The sequence below is a fragment of the Scomber scombrus genome, chromosome 17 (assembly GCF_963691925.1).
Source record: "Scomber scombrus chromosome 17, fScoSco1.1, whole genome shotgun sequence".
Taxonomy (NCBI): domain Eukaryota; kingdom Metazoa; phylum Chordata; class Actinopteri; order Scombriformes; family Scombridae; genus Scomber; species Scomber scombrus.
This window is the reverse complement of record NC_084986.1, coordinates 15,464,400-15,486,934: the sequence shown is the minus strand read 5'-3', so window position 1 is coordinate 15,486,934 and position 22,535 is coordinate 15,464,400. Positions and strand designations below refer to the sequence as shown.

At 40.0% G+C, this 22,535-nt stretch overlaps 3 protein-coding genes across 3 annotated transcripts; 1 reads left to right on the top strand and 2 right to left on the bottom strand.

The window, feature by feature from the left end:
* Nucleotides 1–38: 38 nt before the first annotated feature.
* On the bottom strand, nt 39–8,168 carry lin9 (lin-9 DREAM MuvB core complex component). The gene is made up of 15 exons (XM_062437064.1): nt 8,117–8,168; nt 7,200–7,232; nt 6,667–6,758; nt 5,957–6,070; nt 4,659–4,789; nt 4,187–4,312; nt 3,925–4,082; nt 3,185–3,318; nt 2,852–2,980; nt 2,319–2,420; nt 2,144–2,224; nt 1,921–2,046; nt 1,551–1,733; nt 1,241–1,338; nt 39–1,060 (listed from the first exon to the last, which is right to left on the bottom strand). The coding sequence occupies exons 1-15, from the start codon at nt 8,145–8,147 to the stop codon at nt 955–957; spliced, it is 1,644 nt and encodes a 547-aa protein (XP_062293048.1). The 5' UTR covers nt 8,148–8,168; the 3' UTR covers nt 39–954.
* A 1,649-nt stretch (nt 8,169–9,817) lies between these two features.
* parp1 (poly (ADP-ribose) polymerase 1) lies at nt 9,818–21,681 on the bottom strand. Its single transcript, XM_062437093.1, has 23 exons — nt 21,481–21,681; nt 19,505–19,667; nt 19,035–19,150; nt 18,579–18,793; nt 16,553–16,643; nt 16,354–16,470; nt 15,882–16,058; nt 15,481–15,643; nt 15,043–15,183; nt 14,681–14,920; nt 14,500–14,565; nt 14,274–14,406; nt 13,973–14,168; nt 13,751–13,879; nt 13,347–13,430; nt 13,107–13,229; nt 12,858–12,986; nt 12,644–12,742; nt 12,359–12,511; nt 12,101–12,228; nt 11,941–12,002; nt 11,552–11,666; nt 9,818–10,598 (listed from the first exon to the last, which is right to left on the bottom strand). Exons 1-23 carry the CDS (start codon nt 21,601–21,603, stop codon nt 10,517–10,519), a joined length of 3,045 nt encoding a protein of 1,014 aa, XP_062293077.1. The 5' UTR covers nt 21,604–21,681; the 3' UTR covers nt 9,818–10,516.
* On the top strand, nt 17,337–18,434 carry LOC133997961 (adenosine receptor A1-like). Its single transcript, XM_062437701.1, has one exon. The coding sequence runs from the start codon at nt 17,337–17,339 to the stop codon at nt 18,432–18,434; it is 1,098 nt and encodes a 365-aa protein (XP_062293685.1).
* Nucleotides 21,682–22,535: the final 854 nt, after the last annotated feature.

The window sequence follows — 22,535 nt, the reverse complement described above, 5'->3', positions numbered from 1 at the left end:
AAATAAAGACTAAAAGGTAGAAGACCAAATACTGCTTTGCAATATTATGTTTAATATAAAAAGACAAGAACATTTATATACAATTGCCCTGAGGCACTCTCATATACAACTTTACAAAACTGAAAAAGGAGATTCTCTAGGAAAAAACTGTTGACTTGGACTTTTAGGTTTACATCAGTGATGCAGGCTTATTGTGGAGGGGTGGGGGCAAAGGGGGATTTGGGGGTTGCAGCAACAGCCATGCCAAATGTGGAAATGCTAAGATCATCTTAGGGAGTAAAAGGCATCAAATCCCCAGAGTTCTCCTTTTATAAAAATACCAAAATCTCTTTTCAGTGCACACAAAATTACAAAAGCCATTTCTGAATACACAGCAGAAATGTCGACGATAGTCCTAATAATCAGAGATATTGTACAATTATCTACAATAAACAACTTTATAAAACATTCTTTAGCCTCCCCTGTGCTTACCATCAGTGGAGCAACAGAACACAACACTTACAGGGGGAAACTTTAGAGATAGCAAAATATTGTTTCAAAACCATACACACCTACTCAAAAAATAAATAAATATGGACTATAAAAACCGTAAGAATCGATGTTTGGCACATGAAACCCATAAATAATCATTGAGAGGTTGGAGATGTGGATTTGTGGCAATAGTGAAAGACTCTTTCAGGTTTGTGTTCAATTGGGTGCACAAACATTTTCATACAATAAAATTGGTGGGTAAAACACATGACATCCTCTTTTCCATCAGCACTGAGCTTCAGGAAGCTGGGCAGAACTGAGCCTTTTCACTGGGACATCCAAATGCAGACTGTATGGTGGTGGTCCTCGACATCCACGTGGGCTTTTGATTTCAGTCTTTTGACAGTTCAGGTGAGAGCACCATCTCAAGAGACGATTTTACTGTGTGCGTGCACCTGCGCCTTGTGAGGATAACGCAGGTGCTCAGACTGCATTGGTGTTGTTGGCAGCAAATGCGTGCAGATTGCCCAGCTGACTAAGGCCGCTCTGGATGTGTGCCACGTGGATCTCAACATTGTTCTGGAAGCAACTGTATAAATATGGAGAAGAAAAAGTGATGATTAATAATGTAGCTGACTAGGACAATAACATGAAAAATAATTAATCCGGTTTACTATTAAAAGAAACACAAAACTATGAATAAGTCACAAAGTTCTGGTTTAAATCGTACCAACAGAAGTGTGGATAGAAACACTGCAGGGTCATTTACCTGAGGTTGGAGGGATCAATCGATGCTTTGATGTCATTAAGGGAGTCTGTTAAAGATTTGAACTCAAATGAGTTCAGGTCTCCCCCATCTGCCAAACACTGAAACGGCAGCAAATTATTACAACATTATTTAATTTTTGTGTACTTTTTTAAGAAAGTTTACATCACACTTATTCAGAAATTGGTGTAACGATCTGTGCCATAAATATGTTGCAAAATCAACAGAAAACCAGAGAGAAACCAGACATATAGGGACATTATTTTGGCAGGATTGAAAGCTGACAGCAGCTCAGTGTTTGTATATCACTTACCTTGATCTGTAGCAGCAGAGCAGTGAGGCGGGATATGAGGTGTGTGAGGCTGGGGTTCGTCACACTCTGCTGTCCATCCTTCAGGGAGTTACTCTGCTGCACCATCTGCTGGGCCTCATCTTCACACCGCCGCCGCAGCTCTGTGGGATGGTCGGCTGGAACCATGCCCTGATCTGGAGCGAGCTGAACAGATGCATATCAGTTTCATATCATATATGATTCATATCTTAAACAAGGCTTCATTGCATCATTTTTTTCAAGGTGGATGACAAAGTGAGATGCAACAAAAACCAAAAGGGTTCATAAAACATTGCAGGTGAGCATACTTATCTGTATTTAGCTTTAGGGGCAATAGTCAGTGGTGTCTTACCTCACAGCAGAACTGCTGAACTTCATGAAGCACCTTGTTGAGATCTTTATTGAGCTGTTCGAGTTCAAGCACGGTTGTAGCATATCGCTTCTGGAAGTCTAGGTCAATAGGCATGGAGTATGACTTCTGCACGCAAAAACAAACATATAGTTTGAGTTAAGCTTGATGTATGCATCTCATGTGTTCACATGCATTTATTTTTAAAGAGGTGTGTTGATTGTACCAGTTTCTCTGCCTCAGTGTTCATTTCTTTTAAGTGCTTGATGTGCTCTTTCTTGATCATGAGGATCTTGGACAGCCTTGTCTAGGGAACAAAAAAGAAAAGAAAAATTTTGTTCGAACCCACAGATAAAACTTTTAGGATGTCAGCTTTTACTAGTTTGACAGGAAATATTTACCACTTGAACCAGGAACTTGACAGGAAATCCTCCCAGAGTATCTCCGTCAGCACCGGTCAGTTTGCTCCTCCATGGTGACTGGTTGATAAGAGGGTCATTGTCCTGTCATTTAAAATGGACAATGGAGTCATTTAACTAAGAGATGTGCAAGTTTTCTAGTTGCAGTAGGAAGCTCACTACATAAACACTGATGTCCTGTCATTTCCTCAATATCTTCTTATGCATTTCCTGAGGAACTGTCCAGGTGTAGCAGAAAACACAGGAATCAAGGTTACAAAAGATTGTCTCATAAAAAACATCCAAGCCTACCAATCCAAGCTTTTTGTATGATGATAGTAAATCCCACCATTGATTAGCACATCTAAATATTCTTTTGCATGCCTACGTTTATGGTCTAAATGTATGAGATATTTAGAACTAAATCCTTCTCAAAATGACTGGCTGCCTCCACAAGAAGCTAGATAAACCTACTCACAACCAGGTGTGACAACACAGCACATGTACATTTGTCACTAAATGTAGGGTCACAGTACCATGAGGACAGGAGTGGTAGCGGACGGGTAGGGCCCTCTTGGCGGAGTCATTAGGTTCTGCATGTAGCGTGTTGTCCGGTGTTTCTGGGCAAAGGCTGAAATGGGCATGGTCTCATTGGGCTCATTGCTCTGTAAAACAATCACCACATGCTTAAAAAAGTGTCATGTGAATTCTTACAGATATTGTATATCTTTGTATTTTAGTAACTTCTAGTTCATCATTTATAGTTGTACTACATTATAATTTGTATATGGTACAAATGTTTAAAAAAAAAAAACTTCAGATGTTACAACCCAAAATTATATGATATGAATGACATGGCAATGTCTTACTAGGACTTCATAGTCAGGCACAGTGTGTGTTCCCAGGCCACTGCGGTCAAAAGTGACACGATAGGTGGCAGCACTGGTGTCAACTGCATCGATCTGCCCTGTGAACAACCCATCATGGACGCCTCGGAGTCGAGCTATTGAGAGGCACAGACACACCATTTAGAGTCCATTAAATAACAGGAAAACAAGTGTATGACCATGCTAGGAGCGCTGTGAGTAGGGTTGGGTACTACTGAGTATTGATTGACGTCAAATCAAACAGTGCCAAATTTCGGTACATTCAGACTCATCATTCATCGGAACGTAGGAGTTCGGCACATGCCAGAACGGGATGTGTCCCTGTTTGAGTTTTTTTATTCCATGCTCATTGGTGCAATACCACCGGTGACCAGCGATGGCGTTTGGCTATAATAGTGCGAAAACTACACAGATGCATTGTGGGAAAACAGTGCTAACAACAGAAACACATGAATAAATATGTTTAGAAGAAATGTGATAAACATTTTCTCTCTAATAATTGCACCCTTTATATTATATTTATATCTTTATTCTTGAAAAAAAAAATGTTTAAAAGATCTTGCAACTGTGCTCTAGCACAGCTGAAAATTATCCTAAAGTTTCCCTTGCTAAGAAGACATCAGTCAAATACTAAAATGTTAACGGATACTTTGGAGGTCATTGGAGTACAATAATAATTCCCAACTGCTGACAGTATTGTATGTTCATATCAGTCATCTTACCAGTGACTTTGGTTCCTATGATGAGTGGTAGGGGGATTTCATCAGGAAGGTCTTTGCAAGTCGACACGTCAGACAGTTTTCTTTGCTGAAGCAGGCGCATCTTTTGCCTCTTCTGTCTCAGTGCTGTCCGCTCTTCAGCAAAGAACGCTGATGAACACCTGGATGGTGCAAAAATAGAATATAGCTTCACACACTAAAAAGATCAGAGAAAAATAAAGATAAACATGATGAATGAAAGTGTTGAGTAAAGATTGCAGCGTACCGTCTGGGTTTCCCCATCAGTCTCCTGATTGTTCCCCACTCAACTCTTGTCAGCTTTCTTGTCTTCAGGTTGGGGAAAGACTCCTTGAGACACAGGCAGAATTCATTGTCACCCTCAAACAGAGGTCTGGAAGAGAAAATAAAGGTCTTTATAAAGGGGGTAAATAGATGACAAAACATTGTATGACAAAAGATTGCAATTACAGATGATCAAAAAGCTTGAACAAAAAAGTGTCAGACTTTCAAAGTAAGGGCTTTTCTTCTGGATTCATTTAACAGTTCTTGTATAAAGAAGATAAGATTACATGATGATGTGTAATGTACTAGCTCTGATTATCTCCTGGCTTTGAGTGTGCATTCAGCCATGCGGTGAGCTGAGCTCAGATCAATTGTGTGTAGGCAGCCTAATTTCCTCCATTTTGCATTTATGTGCAATGAATTATTGTCCTCTGAAGCTGAAAGTGAGACTTCACCTGTCAATGTTGGAGTAGAACCATTCATAGATGCACCATTTGTGAGCTTTGGGTAGCTTTAGAAGGTTTCTTAATCTCAGCCCTATTTTCTGGGATGCCTTCTTATCAGGCGTCACCACATTAGAAAACTTCTGCAAAGAAATAAAACATTAAAACAAGTCAGTCCCCACTCATTTCTGAAAAATAATACAACAGATGCCTCGGGTAAAGTAACATTTATCCCTTAGTCATATAAGAAATTCTTATTTACTCTCCCACTATGACATGATATGTTGTTTCCTGCTATTAAGGCCTATCAGTTACTTCTTGGGTCCGCATCAGAGCTGTAAAATCACCACCAAACCTGAGTGACTTGACATGTGCGCTTGAGCAGATTTCTAGCCACAAAGCACCATTATCAAAAGGCTTACAAATGTTCATCTAACAAATTGACAGCCTCATTATTTTCTGATACACTCGGCTTTGCTGTGACATTAAAGCTGTTATTGCTGTATTAAGCTACTGCTGCTGATCCCAACAGAACACTCAATGCTGTTGCTAGTTGACATTAAAAGCTTTCCACTAGCAAACCATCAGTAGAAAAACATACAGAATGCTACCAGCTAGGGGTAGCTGTTGCCTCCAATTCATTTTCTGTATAAAAGTGCCAAATCTATTACAGTGACTGGCAGCTGCGTCACATTTGATGTGTTTTTAACCTTATAATGAACCCCCCATTGTAAATGCTGACACAGACACTAAGGCTAGTGACTGACAGGTAAATACAATTTATCCTGCAGGGGAGAAGTGAAGATGCAGTCAGTTTGGTGGACAAAATAAATATACACAATAAAAGGCAAGCAAGCTGTTGCACAACAAAGATAATTCACATGGAGATAACAGTGGCATAATTTGCTGTATTGTGATGAATGACTAACAAGAATGTAATTAAATGCTAAATATCAGACCTGGTCCCAATCACAAGCTCTATTCTGTCTAGAGTAGGTTACATAAACTAATTATTACCATTTTATACCTGCTTAAATCAAAGGCTAGATAAGCAGTGAAAAAACTGCCACACAGGTAAACTCTGTGTTAAGTTCACTTCCACTTTTGAATACTTCCTGTAGAGCACCCACAACCTCGTACAGCTAACGCAATAACAAGGTTCTGGGACCAGAACAAGCTCTATGAAATAATGTTGTAGGGTCTGCCAAATATCATCTCCCCACACTTTTCACACCTCCCTCCAAGAGGGAGAGTGGGAGGAGACAAATTATTCACTATGTAATACTTCAATGGTGAACAGTTTATTTTACCTGTGGTGTGGTGGTGACTCTCTGGCTCCTCCGAGGGGATCTGGAGGGGAGACGCTGCTGTGGCTGCTCATCTTCCTCCCGAAACAAACGACTCCTCTTTGAGCTCCGTGTGGGCTGGAAGGACAAATGTGGACTGGAGTTTATGAATAATGCCAACAATGCTTTAACAAATCTATCTGTGCAGTATTAATGTGTTACTTTAAAGAAACTGGTTTAAAGACATCACTAGAGAAAATATTAAAAAAACATTTGGATGAGCACAGCGGGCTACTATTATATGTGAATATTATGCACATTTTTCAAAACATCTGTACTTCCTCTTCAGATGGAAAAGGAAAATCACAAAGAAACCACACTGGCCATATAATCTACAGTGAATCACTCTGAAGAGTAGCACTTCCATATCCAACAACTGTTTAATTACAGAGTAACAGACAGTTTCATTCAAAACTTAAGATTAGAGAAAGCCCATCATGTTTCTAGAGTGATTTGAAGATTTAACACTGCAAATATGCCAATTCATTTACATGAAAACATCAGCTTCTTTCATTCAGTGCTTCAAATTAGTGATGGCTGATGATTAGTGGGTCTTTAATTACTGTCTCAACAAAAGCTCTCCATTCATAACGTTATATGTCACTGAAGCTCCTGTATTGCGTTTACCTTTTCAAGTTTTAATCCTGGCACTGAACTGTCAGCATGTCTCTTACCGTGTCCATTGTGAGGGAGGAATGTCGTCCCCTGGTGTTGTGAGCTCTTGGGAAGCTGTTCTTTTCATTCAGAGTGTTGGACAAACTGCCTTCTGTAGGAAAACCAATGCATAATATTCAAGATGATGTGAGGACAGCAACAAATACAAGACCCCTGTGAAAAATACTGCAAACATCAGAATTAAAACTATGTGCAAATCAAAGAAGATCCAGGATATTATTTCTATGGTATCCTGGATGTTGTTAGTCACAAATGTAATAAAGTGTGGGTTGTTAGTCTGAGCTTGTCATTATAGAGGGTCATAGAGGGGGTGTAATCCAATGAAGGATTTAACATTTGTGACTACTTTAAATGGACGACAAAATTCATGTACTAGCCAACATTTAAACAGACCGCATCAAAATCAGCACCATGTTCTTTGGTGAACTATGCTTAGGTATACAAATTTGACAGTTTCCAGTAGCTCTCAGTGTACTTAAACAGCACCAAGATCAATAGTAGAGGAACATAGATAACAAAACCGCCCACATACCTTTTAGACTGACAAGTGCCTCTGCTGAAGAGCCTAAAGGAGAGGAGATGACACATTGGGTAACATTAGTGGCATTAGGTAAACACACATATACGGTCATATGAAAGCTGACCTGTTAAGTTTAAACTCAATGTAATGCATTTATTTGAGCAACCCTAATAAAACGTCTATGAGAGTGTCCTTTAAACATTAGCCAGCCAGGTAACTTGAGTAAGATATACAGTAGCTAGCGCAGTGAGTTAGGCCTATACCTCCAGTTTGAGCTGTCATGCATCAGCTGGACAGATCATATGGAAGAAATGCGCTAAACATGCTAACCTTACACTATATTTGGTTGCATTACTTACGTTCACATCGAGCGGGACGTCTTATTCAAGCTGTTAACGTTACCGGCCGGTTACCTCAGTCGGTTTCTCTTTAGCACCATGTCAAATTGATAGACAACGCGTTACCGTGTAACGTTAACCAGCGCTAACTAACGATAAATATAATTATGTGGAGGGTTACACGGAAGACTGAAATAAACTATGCGAAGCCAAACTGGCAGCTAGCAGCTATCGTGTGTGTTTTAGACAGTAAAGGCATTGTGGCAGCCCTTTTGTTGTTACTGAAATGACCTAAGGTTAGCAGACGTTAGCTCGTTGCTAAGCTAACGTTATTTGTTTACCCAGTTGAGCTGAAGTAACTTGCTCAACTCCAACATTAGCCGCCGTTAGCCGCTAACAAGCGTTAGCTGACTTGGACAGACCGGTCACATCTTTTTGCGTCTAAAAATAACTTTATGAACTCTGCCCAAAAACTTGCAATATTCATTACGCAAACAACAGTGGTAATTTATAACCAAATATGTATTTCACCACCACCGGACGGTTTTGTGTGTGCAATGCAAAACTCCTTGAATTTGTGTTGTTACTCACTCTCGTCTAACAGCTGGTCCATCTCCGCCATCTTGAACTAGCCGCGCCGCTTTTTCAAAGACCTTGTCAAACTGCATTCTGGGTCGGGACGTTAACTGGAGCGTGATTTGAGAAATAAAGATTCTTTAATTTGCCTAAACGGAGCGTAGGGAGTCACTGAGTGTTATTTATTCGCATTAACCATTACATTTACTTAACTAGTATCCAACTTTTCCCTTCTGAACGTTGAGGGGAGTGCTTGTAAAACTGAATCACAGCATCCTCCCATTGTTTCATACAGCACTTCAATTACTGTGCTGCAGGTTTCATTTTTCTCACATTCTGGTGGAAGGGGAGTCAGGGCTTTAAGATTCCCTCTGGATATGTATAAATACTCTGCTTGGGACAATAATATGCATCTGATATGGTTTTTCAACACAAAAGTAGTACCACATTTTAAATCTTTCAAATTAAATCTTCTCCTCCCTCATTAAACACGCAGAATCTATGAATATGCAGATATATTCAATTTCAGAAATGTAACTACTGAACACAAGATGTCTCCTACTTCTCTGTTAAATCCATTCTCAGTGTTTGTGCACTGGAGGCCTCAAGTTTCCACATCACACTTGTTAAATGTTGAATATTGTAGCTGGATTGCCCCCCCAAACCATTTGTGATGTCACAAATGAAACTAATAGGCCGACCCCTTATAGTCAGATTTCCAGCAAGCACAGAGACACTTTGCACTTTCAACAGAGAAAGGTTAAAACAATCTTCAAACTCTGCACAAAAGTCATTCTGCATGGTAAAGTTCAAATATCCAACCGAAGGAACAAGAAAAACATAATTTCTAACTCAAACCCAGTTTGAGCAGAATCATATAGAGAACCACATTACTGCTAATCCAGTCCATTAAATTTTTAGACTTGATGAAAAACCAGCATTTACGGTAATAACAGTTCCCAAACAGTAGATAGGAACATGTCTACAGGGTTATGGGAGTTTCTTTCTTATCCAAATGAAGAAATTGGAGGATGTTGTGTGCTAACAGGTTGTTAAACCCTTTGAAGCATATTTTGGATTTCTAATTTTGGGCTACATACATAAAACTGACTTAAGTAATTAACCACCCAGACATATACAGGGTGTCCACAAAGTCTCTTTACAATTTAAAAAAATAATTACAAAAGCAATTGATGAGATATGTTAATCAGATTTGTTCTATGTACTCAGTAGTTAAAAGTTTTTAATCACATTGCATTTGTGTATCGTGTATCGAACAAAGATACGGGACATCAACGACCTGAAGCACAAGATCACTGATGCCATTGCCACCATTGATAAGGCTATGCTACAGCGAACATGGCAAGAAATCGAGTACCGTCTTGATGTGCTCCGTGCAACTAATGGTGCCCATAAAGAGGTGTATTAAATGATTACATTTCCACAGATTTGTCTATTCATTTGCTTTTGTAATAAATGTGTTAAATTGTAAAGAGACTTTATGGACACCTTGTATGCCCACCAGCTCCTGGAGTAATTATCAGTGGTGGACCCTGACCTATGACCTCTGGACAGGAGAAAAGCAATTATCTACAGGGAAACTATCAAGTACCTGATTCCCCAAAATATTCAAACACACAGTGCAGCAACACAGAACAATTAACAGAACATTAGACATGACATTTTTCAGAACCTTGAATGTTTTATTTTGAGGTAAGCAAAAAAAGAAACTATGAAAAATTTACCATATCACATGGCAGTGGCTTCTTTTACAGTTTACTTGGCATAGACACTAAACACATTGTTTTTCCATACTTTTTTTCTCCATTTTCAGCAAGGAAGACGGCTTGAGAGACAAACAACAAAACAAATATATACATGTCAAACCCTTTTACAGTATCTTTGAACCCAGAAGTCTACAAAACGTCCATTTGGTTACTATTCTGGGAAACCCTAGCAAAATATAAACAATGGTGTGTGGATGTTGGCAAAAAACTTGCGATACTTTCTATACTTGCAGTACAAAGCCTTATTTACTACAGGTTTATTAAAGAATGAAGAAATAATACTCCTCTCGAATTCAGAATGACCACATGTGAGACAGAAAACTACCATTTTCTGAGGTTCATTTCTAAACCAAAACCTTTCTACGTAGAAAGTTTGTATGCTTCAAACACTATTGAGCTGTGATTTAGGTATGCGAGTACCTAATGCAGTAAAAAGTAAGGCTATCAGCTAGCAAACCTGATGAAATAGGAGGAATAAAGTGACTAGAGATTTCCAAAGACCATTGTAAAGCATGGTGTAGCATCATTCCTTTGCCAAACATCTTCTGTTGCAGAGAATGAAGCCCAGGCATTTGGAGGCGACAAGTGGTCTTTGTTTTCACCGAAGAGGGTTCGGATGCATCCTCTCTCACCACAGGGATGTCTGGTAGTTAAACTTGACCTTCATGAGATACTTCATGTTGATCTGTGCTACATCATACACAATGTATCTGGAGGAGTAGTGGTTAAGGACAACAGGGAGGATACAGATAATATGACCAAGAGTGAAAACATCAGCACATCGTTTCACACAACGTCATGAGAGGCGAATAAAAATAGATGATTCAAGTTAGAGATCATGAATTTGATAACACTTGTGAAGGAGCCTGAGTCTTAGAACAACAAAATGCAACACCAAATAGATAAACTTAACTTTAATTTAATTCATTTCATTATTATTTTTCTCTTTTGTTGCTCTGTGGTATTTTCATGTATTGTTTTCAATGACATTTGCAGTTATATTGATTGTCTGACACAGTCAATCCTATTTTGCACACCTGCCACTACTGATTACTACACAAATTGCAATCTGAGTATTTCAGGCTTTAACCTATTGCATTTTTATGAGCCTGATGAAACGCTGAGCGAAACACCACACAATCCTTAAATATACTTTTATCAGCTAAGTGTGCCATCTCTAAACACTTGTTTTTTTTTTTTGTTTTTTTTTACAGGTTTTAATCACTGCTTGTATCTTTGCCCCATCTTAATTTCAACCCTGAGTGGTTGTCCCAAGTCTAGATCAGTGGTTTACATGCACATCTGGTGCCCGTGAGTGATCTACATCATGATTAACATCATGATCAGGGTTAGAAAAGAAAACTTTGCACATGGAAAGTTAAACTTTGCTGAACAAAAAAAAAAAACCCCAAACTCAAGATTCAATCTAATTTTGAAATCAGAAGAGCAACACAGATATCATGTTGTGAGAAAAATATTAAAGTTAAAAGTACATCAATGAAAGCTTCAATCATTGTCAACTACATTATTAACTTTTAGACTCTGCATATCTCTATGACTATTAAAGAGTAAATTAAATAGCATAGCAGAAAAACTGTGGCTATTTGGCAAAATGATTATGAATTTCATGGACCAGAAAGTGAGCGTTAAAGTTGAAGGATACTCGTTGTACAGTAGACTTGTGTCATCAATGTTAGTGTTGACTCCTTTTCCCAGAGGCACTTGCACCCCGTTTAAATTGACAGAGGCACCTGGATCAGGAGCAGTTCGGCCCAAACCTGCAAAGAAAACAGAATATGAATGAGTGTGGGAACCAATACTTCATATTATCAAAAAGCACTACAGTTGCCACGTGTGCTGCCATAATAATGACAGTGATCTTCTCAGAACAATTTTTTTTTTTTCCCCAATCATTGTTGTTGAATAACTGTATTTGTTAACAAGATTGTGTTTTGGCAGGATGGAACATGATCAAAACCTTTTAAACCAAAACTATTTCACTTTCATAAGATATTTACAACAAAATCTGCTGTGAGTCATAATGTTTCTCACCTTTAACACTGTGCTTGCCCTTAGGTAGTTTTGTGATGTGGGAGGCCTTCTTCAATTCATGCCTGCATTTAAAAAAAAAAGTAAGACAAATTCACTTACACCATCACCACAACAAGGTCGATACTTAAGCATTGTTTGAATAACTGCGACTGTCACTTACATGTTGCCTAGGGCAACTTCAGCCAGCAGCAGGAGACCAACAGAGTCTGACTGGGAGGTGTGACAGTAGTTTGCACTCTTGGACACCATGTCAGCAAAGTACACACCTTTACCAAACATGTAACCAGTCTAGAGAAAAGGAAGCAAAACAGCAATTTAATACAGAACTGAACAGGGGCAAAAGTAAATTATTTAAATACGGGTGCTCATTATTAACAAAAAGTCTGGGTGAAGCTTCTGGTTGCCACCAAAAACTCACCACTGGGGCCTCTGGTGGAGCAATGCGAAGACCCTGAGACAAGATACCAGCGTAGTTGGTGGTGCGTGAGCCGTGCCACAGTAGCTGGCGATTGTGTAGTTCTTCGAAGGGACGGTACCGTTGGTGCTCTCCCTCTCGAACAATTTTGAAGACCTTTGACACAAAAAAAAAAAGTCAGGAAATACACGCACTGATAACTCATGCCGTACAACTAAGAACTGACATGACATTTGTGATCTAACTAGTAATTATAAGCAGCAATCATTTTCCCCAATAATGACTTACTTCTTGCACTTCCAGTGTGTAAGTGTTGTGTGTAGCAGCATGGGTGTTTTTAACATATTGCGTAAGGATCTCAGCCTCATCTGTGGCCTTGTCAACAACCTGTGGAATAAACATATCACATCATTTTTCCATGTATAGATATTTCCATCTGAACATTATTCTGGAGAAAAATATGCACAATCTTGCACATTATCCATGTGTCTACGCTCCTGACCTCAATCTTTGTTTTGAGTTTATCATAGTTTATGTCAATGGGATCGCTCTCGTTGTCCTGGGCGCCTCCTCTCAGCAGGCTGTATGCCACTTCAATATCCAACAGGTTGTCCAACATCTGAACTTTAGCCTGGACAGCGATGTAAGCAGATGTTATGAATACATTTATATGTGCAGATTCTTTACTGGGTGCATTGTATGACAAAGATGACAAAACAAGAGAAAAACTGTACAGTGTGTGTGATCTTACTTGAATGTAGTCCAGGGTGTTGAGCAGTGGCGGTTTCTTCATCCCAAAGTCGTGAGGTATCAGGGTGTAAAAGCGATTGGATAGATCCAGTATCTGGGCCTCAGGCACATTATTTGACACAGCCTAAAACAGGAAATGATATGTTCAAAGTCAGATGCATCAGAAAAGGAGATACATGTGTTGAAGTAGGTGAAACAGGAAACACAACAGAAAGGTGAACACTTGGGTTTGTTTACTGACCTGCTGTACGTCAGTGAGGAGAGCGTATGCACTCTGAATCTGCCTCTTACTCAGCTTTCCAAGTGGCATCTTTTGGAGGTCGATCTGTAGACAGGAAAGGACAGGTTGAACTAAATTAACACTTTTTCTCATATGTTGACAAAACATCACCTTCAAGTCATTCTCCTTAAATGAAAAAGAAGGATTTATGTTGGGTTTTTGTTTAATGTTGACGTTCTACAGAGATAATAAGATAAGATAGTTTACAGTGTAGTATGAATAATGATAATGGAGGCAAAGAAAAAGTAGAATACTGTGGTGCAAGTTTAAACTTAAACATGCTGAAACTTGACCTGTCTAATATTTGTTTCTCTTGACAGGTAGATGATCATATTAAATCTGCAGACATCATTTAAAAGTCTTACCTCAAACTCCACCATGGCCTTCTTCATGCTCTCCACATCAAAGATCATCTTGATCAGTTCCTGAACAGGTTTGGCAAGTTTAGACTTGGTGCCAGCACTGGCAGTCAGCCTCTTCACCGCTTCCTCATCCTGCACGGTGATGTGAACAGACAAACAAAATCCAGTCAGGTATAGAAAACACGCTGTGGGATATCTTTCCTAGTTCTGTGTGTTTGTGTGTACCTGTCCGTAGTCGATCTCCAGTGGGTAGAACTTATTGGGATATTTGGTGAAGTTGGAGGCGCCCCAGCTGTTCCCTGTCTTCTCCTTGTACACAACCAGGAAGTTGTCTAGCGCTGAGTTCTTGTCGTGAAATTTGTCCAGCTTGTTGCCTCCAATGGTTGTGCCTACTCTGCCCCATGACCTGAACACCCAGTACCTGAACACAGATGATAAAATTGATGTAAATCAAGTTAGTGTCTAAAGTCTCCCTAACTGAGCTGTGCATTTTAATGACCTCACAACAAAAGAGAAGTGAAATTACCTTTTCTGTACGTCATCCTCCAGTAACTGCAGTTTATAATAGGAGTTAGTTCCTCTGACGATGTCCACAAGGCCCAGTGTAGCGCTGTACATTTTCCCACCCTGCTCCAGGACGTGAGCGCTGTTCTCCAGACCTGAGAAATCCAAATCATCAATCAAGTTCAGAGAAAAAAAGGAAAAGGACATACAGTAAAGATGATTTTCCAATGTAAGGAACTCATGACTACCTGAATCTGGATCAACAGCAGCTCCTCCTTTGACTGTGAGTTTCATCTTCTTGGATTTGCTACCACCTGTAATAGTGCAGGTATAATTATTTGCAGTATTTTCATCAACATCCATAAACACATGTAATAACAACACTTTCATTGATTTTTTTTTAAATTAGTTCATTTTTGTATCTTTTACCTTCCTCCTCCTTCACCTTGCCTGTGCTCTTGGTAGCCAGCGCTCCAGACTTGGAGGCTGCAGATGGAGCCTGAGCCTCGACTTTGACCTCTGCCCCCCAGGGTGAGATAGCGTGCAGGGAAACCAGTTCCTGGAGCGCTTTACCCGACGACTTAATGTCTGTGAGGAAATCTTCAGAGACCACACGCACGCCAGCGTCCCTCACTTCCTCCATCTTCTTACTCATCTTCTCCACTTCCTCTGTGAAATGGAAATATTAAATTATACATTGTTATATTCCCAAATTTTATTCAATAAGCTTTTAAAGCTAAGGGCACCTACGACCCTTATATTAATGATCAATTGGTTGACTGGGTACTCACTCTTGGTGCTGAGGCAGAGAGAGGCTTTACTGGCAGTACCGGTAATCTTTCCACCCAGCTCCTCCACAGCAACCTTTAGATCATCCTTATTCTTGGTGAGTTTGCCCACAGTTAACAGTTTCATACCAGTAAGAGGCTTGTCTGTGGGACAACAACACATACATATTTAAGCCCTTTTTCAATGTCAATAACATTATAACATACATGTGGATGTATTTCAACTATTTAGAAGATAGCAGTTTTGATTTGTTTTCATCAAGTTATTTTTTCAAGGTTTTCTTATTAATTAAAGATATATTTCAGTATAATTTACCATAAAGGTTAAAAAATAAGATGTTTTGAATCGAAACACACTTACAGATAGGATATAAAATACTGATGAATTACATTATTTCCATATTTGTGGAATAGTAACATACTTTAGGTTTCCTCACTTACCTGAAGGTGCTCCTTCTGGCAGTGGCTTAGTTGGGGCACTGGATGCACTCGCCAGGGGTTCGGCTTTGGCTGCGGTCAAGGTTTGGGTGGGAGCCTCCTTGGGGTACAACCTGTCCTGTCGCTTGAATTTGAATTTTTTCAGGAATGGAACCATATGAAATTCCTGGAAAGACAAACAGATAGATTTCACTGAAAGTTGCTAAATGGAATACTTGGCATTTTCTTAATTTTGTCAGCTATAGCACCCACTGAAATGTTAAGAGAATTAGTTAATAACTGGTTAAACAGCTTAAGGACACTCTTCATATGAAACAACATGAGTCCTGCTCGCTGACTATAGCTGCTCAATAAGGTAGGAAATTCACTCTCAGCCAAAGAAGTACTGAAATGAGGTGACCTACCTTGGGGGTGACCCAGTCTTTGCGTAAGGGTGTTGCAGTTTTGAACACACACTTTGTCCAAGCTGAGATGTCCCCTTTACAGTAATAGGCATCACCCTTGAACACCAGCTGGCCCGTGCACTCCTTGCAGGCCTCAATAGCACCAAAGGCCATGCCGTCGGCCAAGCAGTCGAGCACCTGTCAGAGTAAAACAACACTTGGCATTAAACAGATGTAACAAGAGCTCCAAATTTAAAAATATTTACATTTGATCATATATTTTAGTCACTGCACACATATTTAAACAATTAGAGCTACAGTTAAGTGACTTTCAGTTCCAACTTACAGTGATGCAATACAGCTAAATGAAACCATACCAACTTTTACAGAAACATTTAAATCATTTTAATATGTCTGTCTGCATTTTGTGTGATGCCAAGATATCATCAGCAAAGGAAATAACATCTGCCAAGTAAAAATGAGGCTTACTCACGTTGGACTCTCCAGAGGGAACCTCCTGGCCATTTGCAATAAGCAGCTCCTTCATATCGTTGGTTGAACAGTATTTCTTCAGCTTGTCTTTGATTCCCCAAATCAACTGGCTTTGGTTCTGTAGATGCATTATTTGTTAGGATTTGTTGACATAATGTGATGTTCAATCAAAAATATGAAATTATTTTTTTTTAAAGTACCTTCAACTGCTCTTCCAGCTTTGTCTTCTCTTCAGCTTCCTCCTTCTTATGTTTCTTTGAAGCTCCGTCCACCACATCAGCTTTACGCTTCCTGTAAGAGCAAACAGACGTTGAAAAGAGTTTCCTCTCAAACTTTTCATGCTTTTCTGCATGAGCAAAAGAAGAGGATCAAAAGTGAAGTGCTCTGAAAAAATAAAACATCTAAACTAACTTCCTAATGAGGCCAAAGGGGCACCGGATCATAACCAAGTATCAGAACAAACAAGCCTGAATCTGACACCTTTATTCATTAGGGCCCCATAAGTTAATGGACACACACACAAGCCTCTACATGTCTCCACAATCCCAAGTGTCACTGCTGATATCATCCACCCTGCCCTGACAAGAAAAATTCATCAGCCTCCCCAAGAGGCCAGACACACACTGGCACACACATTTTATTAATGACCGTCCAGTTGCAGTCGGTGTCTGTCTGAGGACAAACATCCCTAATAAGACACCAACTGACACCAAGGGGGAGGATGGGAATTCTATAAAAGCGTCCACCAGTCTTGCCCAAACAGAGGTGTTCTTTAACGTGAAGTGCAGCGTGTCACGATGGCTGCAGTCAGAAAATCACGAATGGGGTCCTTAACTACTTGAGAGGCAACATTTTCATTAAACACATCCATACTTCTGTAGACTGGTGAGTTATTTTACTGATATCATGAATCTAATATTGTCTAAAGAGTGTTCACAGTTTGAGATGTCAAACTTTAATCTTATATCTCTTTTTAGGACAACTATGGAGAACACCAGCGCTCTGTGGACTTTCTACTCATCCCATCCTTCTTCCTCTTTCCTAAGACCTTTCTGGAACTCATCAACGACCTCCTCCTCTATACCTTCACCTCCGCCTGCTGACTCGGTCATTTTCCCTAATGTGGCGTACACGGCTGCTGAGCTCGTCATCGCCTTTCTTTCCACAATTGGCAATTTACTGGTCTGCGCAGCTGTGGGGCTCAACCGCAAGTTACGCACCGTCACCAACTACTTCCTGGTCTCGCTAGCGGTTGCGGACATCTGTGTGGGCACGATCGCCATTCCTTGCGCCATCCTGACTGATATTGGTCTACCGCGTCAAAACCTCTACCTGTGTCTGCTCATGTTAAGTGTTTTAATAATGTTCACACAGAGCTCCATCTTTAGCCTGCTGGCTGTGGCTGTGGAGCGCTACGTAGCCATTTTCATGCCCCTCCGCTACCAGGTCCTGATGACGCCTCGTAACGCTGTGCTGGTGATTCTCGCCACTTGGCTGCTGGCCTTTCTCATTGGGCTCGTGCCTCTGATGGGCTGGCACAAGACGCCGCCTGATTCAGGCTACTGCTTCTTTGTCTTGGTGGTGGACATGACCTACATGGTCTACTTCAACTTCTTCGCCTGTGTCTTGACACCCCTGCTCATCATGTTTCTCATCTATGCCCAAATTTTTCTCACCGTCAAGCGACAGGTGCGACGCATCGCCTCTGAGCAAAGCAGCAGAGCAGAGGGACAAGCGAAGATGGCGGCAAGGATGCGACGGGAGATGAAGACAGCTACCTCACTCTTTCTGGTTCTCTTTCTGTTCACCGTGTGCTGGATCCCGCTCCACATTATCAACTGCTTCCTGCTGCTCTGCCCTCGCTGCCCTGTGCCCCTCGAGCTGCTGCTGGCTGCCATCATCCTGTCGCATGCAAACTCCGCTGTCAACCCCTTTCTGTACGCATACACAATGACAGCTTTCAGGGACACCTTTAAAGCCATCTTCTTGTGCTGCAGGACGATGGGAGACACAGAGGGTTCAAATGTGGCCGGTGTTGGTGATAGAGGGGGTCCAACTGCCCGAAACACACACCAGACCTGAGACAGCTTCAATCCGAACACTGAGTAGTGTTAATACTAAATGTTAAAATGATGAAATTCTACCCAATGTTACAGAGAAATGTACTGTTCAGCACCACAATTCAAAATGACATGAAAGATTAGTATCCTATCTTCCTCATCTCACCCTTCAGATTTGACAGCAGGGAGCCTCTTCTTCATCTCTTCTTTGTCTTCTGCTCGTAGCGCGTTGAAACCCTTCAGCTGAGCTGCACTGTATTCAGGCTTGAAGGCCAGCTCCTCCCTGCGGCTCACGAAACACGCTGTGTGGTACCAGCGGTCGATCAGGCCCAACTGGGGCTTCTCTGGGTCCACAGTTTTCTTAGATACACGAATCTGATCCTGAAGGAGAAACCAGACGATTAGAGAGACTTCAATAACACACTGTAACTTTTTAATATGATTTAACTAACACAATATGTAATATTTATGTCATAGATAAATGGTATTTATACACACATAATATCTATTTTATATAATTTACTTGCAGATTTCAGAGAGAAAGCTATTTACTGTACAAAAAAAGGGGACAGTAAAGCATCTGAGCATCAACTTTGTATGTGTAAATTAAAGTGACACTAACTTTTTCTATTTTCTGCTCACAGCCTTTGCACGTGCTGCGATTCGACTTGGCGTATTCCACAGCAAAGTCGTTCAGTGTCTTCTCTCCTTTAGCTCCACTCTTCTGGTCACCTTTCCCTGCAAGAGGAAAGTTTTCATTTTCATATCAACTCTTAGTCATCCAGGAATAAAAGCGTGAGTGCGAAAATTCTGATCATTCATCAGATCATTAATATTCATCAGAGCAAATAAATCAACAAAAATGCAAAGGGCACATTTATTTATATTCCACTCATGAATCTAAAAAATGCTTTGTTTTCTTATAACAACTAAGGAGCCAGCAGCCTGAGGTGACATTAAGCTAATTAACTTCCCTGACCAGCTCCATGAAAGCATGTCAGGACAGCAAAGAGTCCAGACATGTTTTTAGCATCATGACATTTTATCTACCTCCTAATGATTTAAATCAAAAGCTAAACGCAGAGTACTGACCTCCAGCAACTCCACCACTTTCAATGGCCTTTTTGACCTTTTCTTGGTCATCCCAGCGGAGGTCAGAATAGCCAGCGATGTCACCAGTAGACTGAGCTGCCGCTCTCTGCCAGAAGCAGGAAAAGTGGTGCCAGTGGGGGACTTTCCCATCAAACATGGGTGACTGCAACACAAAGAGCAAAGTTTAGTGTCTACATTACGTTTAAAGTCAGACATTTTTTTTGGATATTGCTGGACTAAATTCATTATCAGTTATAAATTAAATATTTATTTTTCAAAACAGTCGAGTAATATTTAGGACATTAAGCAAAAATTGTTCCACATTTTTAAAGGAATGATGGTCCTAAATTACAACCATTTTATCTCATTACTATAACTATATCATACAACCTTCTCTGTGTGTACAATTACAAACAGGAAGGTTAATTGTCTCCCTGCAGAGGAAAGGCTTTGTTTGTTATCTGATTGAAACTGAAGTGTATTTAATGTTCAATTTCTCATTATACGATCATTTCAGGGCTAAAATTTATAATAAAATGTCCTTAATCTGTATAGATTCATTCTGGTTGGATGAAAATAGAAGAGTCCTGTTTTAAGTTAAAGAAAAGGTTTTGCTGCAGTTTTTTTAAACTATAGATTTTGGGAAAGACTACTGTTTTATTGTTTTCACTGTAATGTTATGTTCTTTTCTGACAGATGTTTCACTATTGCAATGGTGTTTCTGGTACCCATGTTAAGACCACAGGCACTTGTATGTACATGAAACTATAATCAACACCTACTATTGCTATGATGCTTTGCGGGATAATAGAAATACTTGGAAAAACTAACTGATGTGTTGTGTAATCAGTCTAATTTATCTATACCACAAGCACTGGCAGGCTATAAATTTGATTAAATGACTTACTGAAGTGTGGCCATTCATTGAAATGTTGTGAACAATAAACAATCCTTGTATTGAACCTGCTACCTGAGTACATGCTGACTGACTCATTTTGGTAAGTTTGGATCAGCTTGAAGAGTTAAGTGATGAAAATCTGGAGCTGCTCAACAGGCCATGACTCAGGAGGCTGATTTTGTGCAGCCTCATAAGAAGCTTTAGCTTCTAAGTAAATTAATTCCTGTGTGGGGCAGAAGCAGATTTCACATTTTGGGAAGGATGTTGTTGAGATTTTGGTTTCTGACTGTAGACGTTAACTCAGACACAGTTGGAATTACTAGACTTTTGGTACAAACTCAAGTTGCATCAAAAGAAAATATCCTCATGTCAATCAATGAATCCTAAACCTTTAATGGTGCCTCCTCCTGGTGTTTGAATAGACATACCTTCCTAAGTGGCATCACTGCTGCAAAAGATGCTGCCTTTACAAATACACACAGTGGCCTGTCATGCACATAGTTACTCAATGGATGAATTAATATATAAATCGATATAAATGAATATGGAGCTATCAGAGGGGAAACACGTGGAGCTGGTGCTATTTCAACAGGGCAAGCGAAGGCAGATAAATTGCTGTGATCATTAGTCTACTTATTGCTACATTTTGGATCCTTGTGTCGTGCATATATTACATGGAGATCAGTGGGGGTGGGATGAGGTGAGGTGGGGGTCGCCAATAGGTTTTGTTTTAAGTTGTATTATAATTGTTGTTTTTATTGTGCTTAGTTTGTATGCATCTGGAGCAGAAGAACAATAAAAAAAAGTTGATCAGACAAACACAAAAAAGGGAAGGCTCAAGGGCTCTTTGTGAGCTTGGGTGAACAGACAATGTCAGCCATTTAAATGCTAACGTGGGCCTAACCAAACACAGCTGAAACCACACTATAAATTACACGTACACATGATTCAAAGAGTTGACTGGTACGCATAACAACGCAGAAAGGCCACCTAGTTTCTAACAGATATTTGTGTGGTGGTGAGCCAGCTAACGGAGCAGGTTTCTTCAGACGAAGTGATTCAGACGTCGTTCAGTTACCTGCACCATGATGGCCATCCTCAACGAGTCTTTAGCGATGTTTTCTTTGCACTTCTTGCACGACGCACGGCCACTTTTGGCGTATTCAGCTTTGTACAGCTTGTCCTCCTGAGACTCTGCCATAGTTGTTCAGTATTGGAGCAAAGGAAAATGTGATAAAGTGAGTGTGAGGTTAACTTTCTCCGGATGAAGAGGAGCCACAACACAATCAATGCGCAGCGCACGCAGAGATGAGAGAAGCCCGCGTCCCTGCACGCTGCCGAAGACAGGATACGTCAGTGAAGAGCTCTCACTTTGTCGTTGTTTCCACACACCGAAACACAAGCAGTAGCAGCAAATTAAAAAATCTCCACTAAACTTTCTCTCTGATTTACACGAGCTGAGCAAAAATGTTCAAGACCAGGTAAAATCCTGACACAACAATGAAGGAATGAAACAGCAACAGGAATTCCTTGAATATTTAATTTAAAAAACAATTATATTAGACGCATTGAATGATTCGTCTTAATGATGTAAAACAGACAAAACCCCTCAATGAAACTTTTTTCTGATAAGCTTTCAGAGACCCGAAAGATTTGTGACTTAACTTGGATTTGACATCAAGGACTGAGATTTAAGATTTGATTTAGCTAATGGGACGTGAGGCTCGAGTTGTTCTTAAAAAATTGAAGACAGCCACACAACATGATCAGTTCATAAATAAAACGCTGCTATTGAGCTATCGTGGTGTTTTTAAAGGTTAATTCTGGTAAGGTTAATTCTGTGAATATAATGAATTGAATGGACAAAAAACAAAAAACTTTTTCTTTTTTTTTTACTTGGCGAGTCAATATTTTCTTGAATGTAGTAGATTTAAATTCATGATCTCAGATAGGCCCTGGTGGTGGTGGATAAAACATTGCCTCAAGTCTATGTTTACTTTTTTTTAATTATTGTTTATTGAAGTGGACTTGTTGTGTCAGGGCCTTTAGCAGCCAGATCGGTTGATTTGGGTTGTGGAAATGTTAGTTATTCTGTTTCTCTATCAAGAAAAATCAGAGGTAAGACCAAAGGGG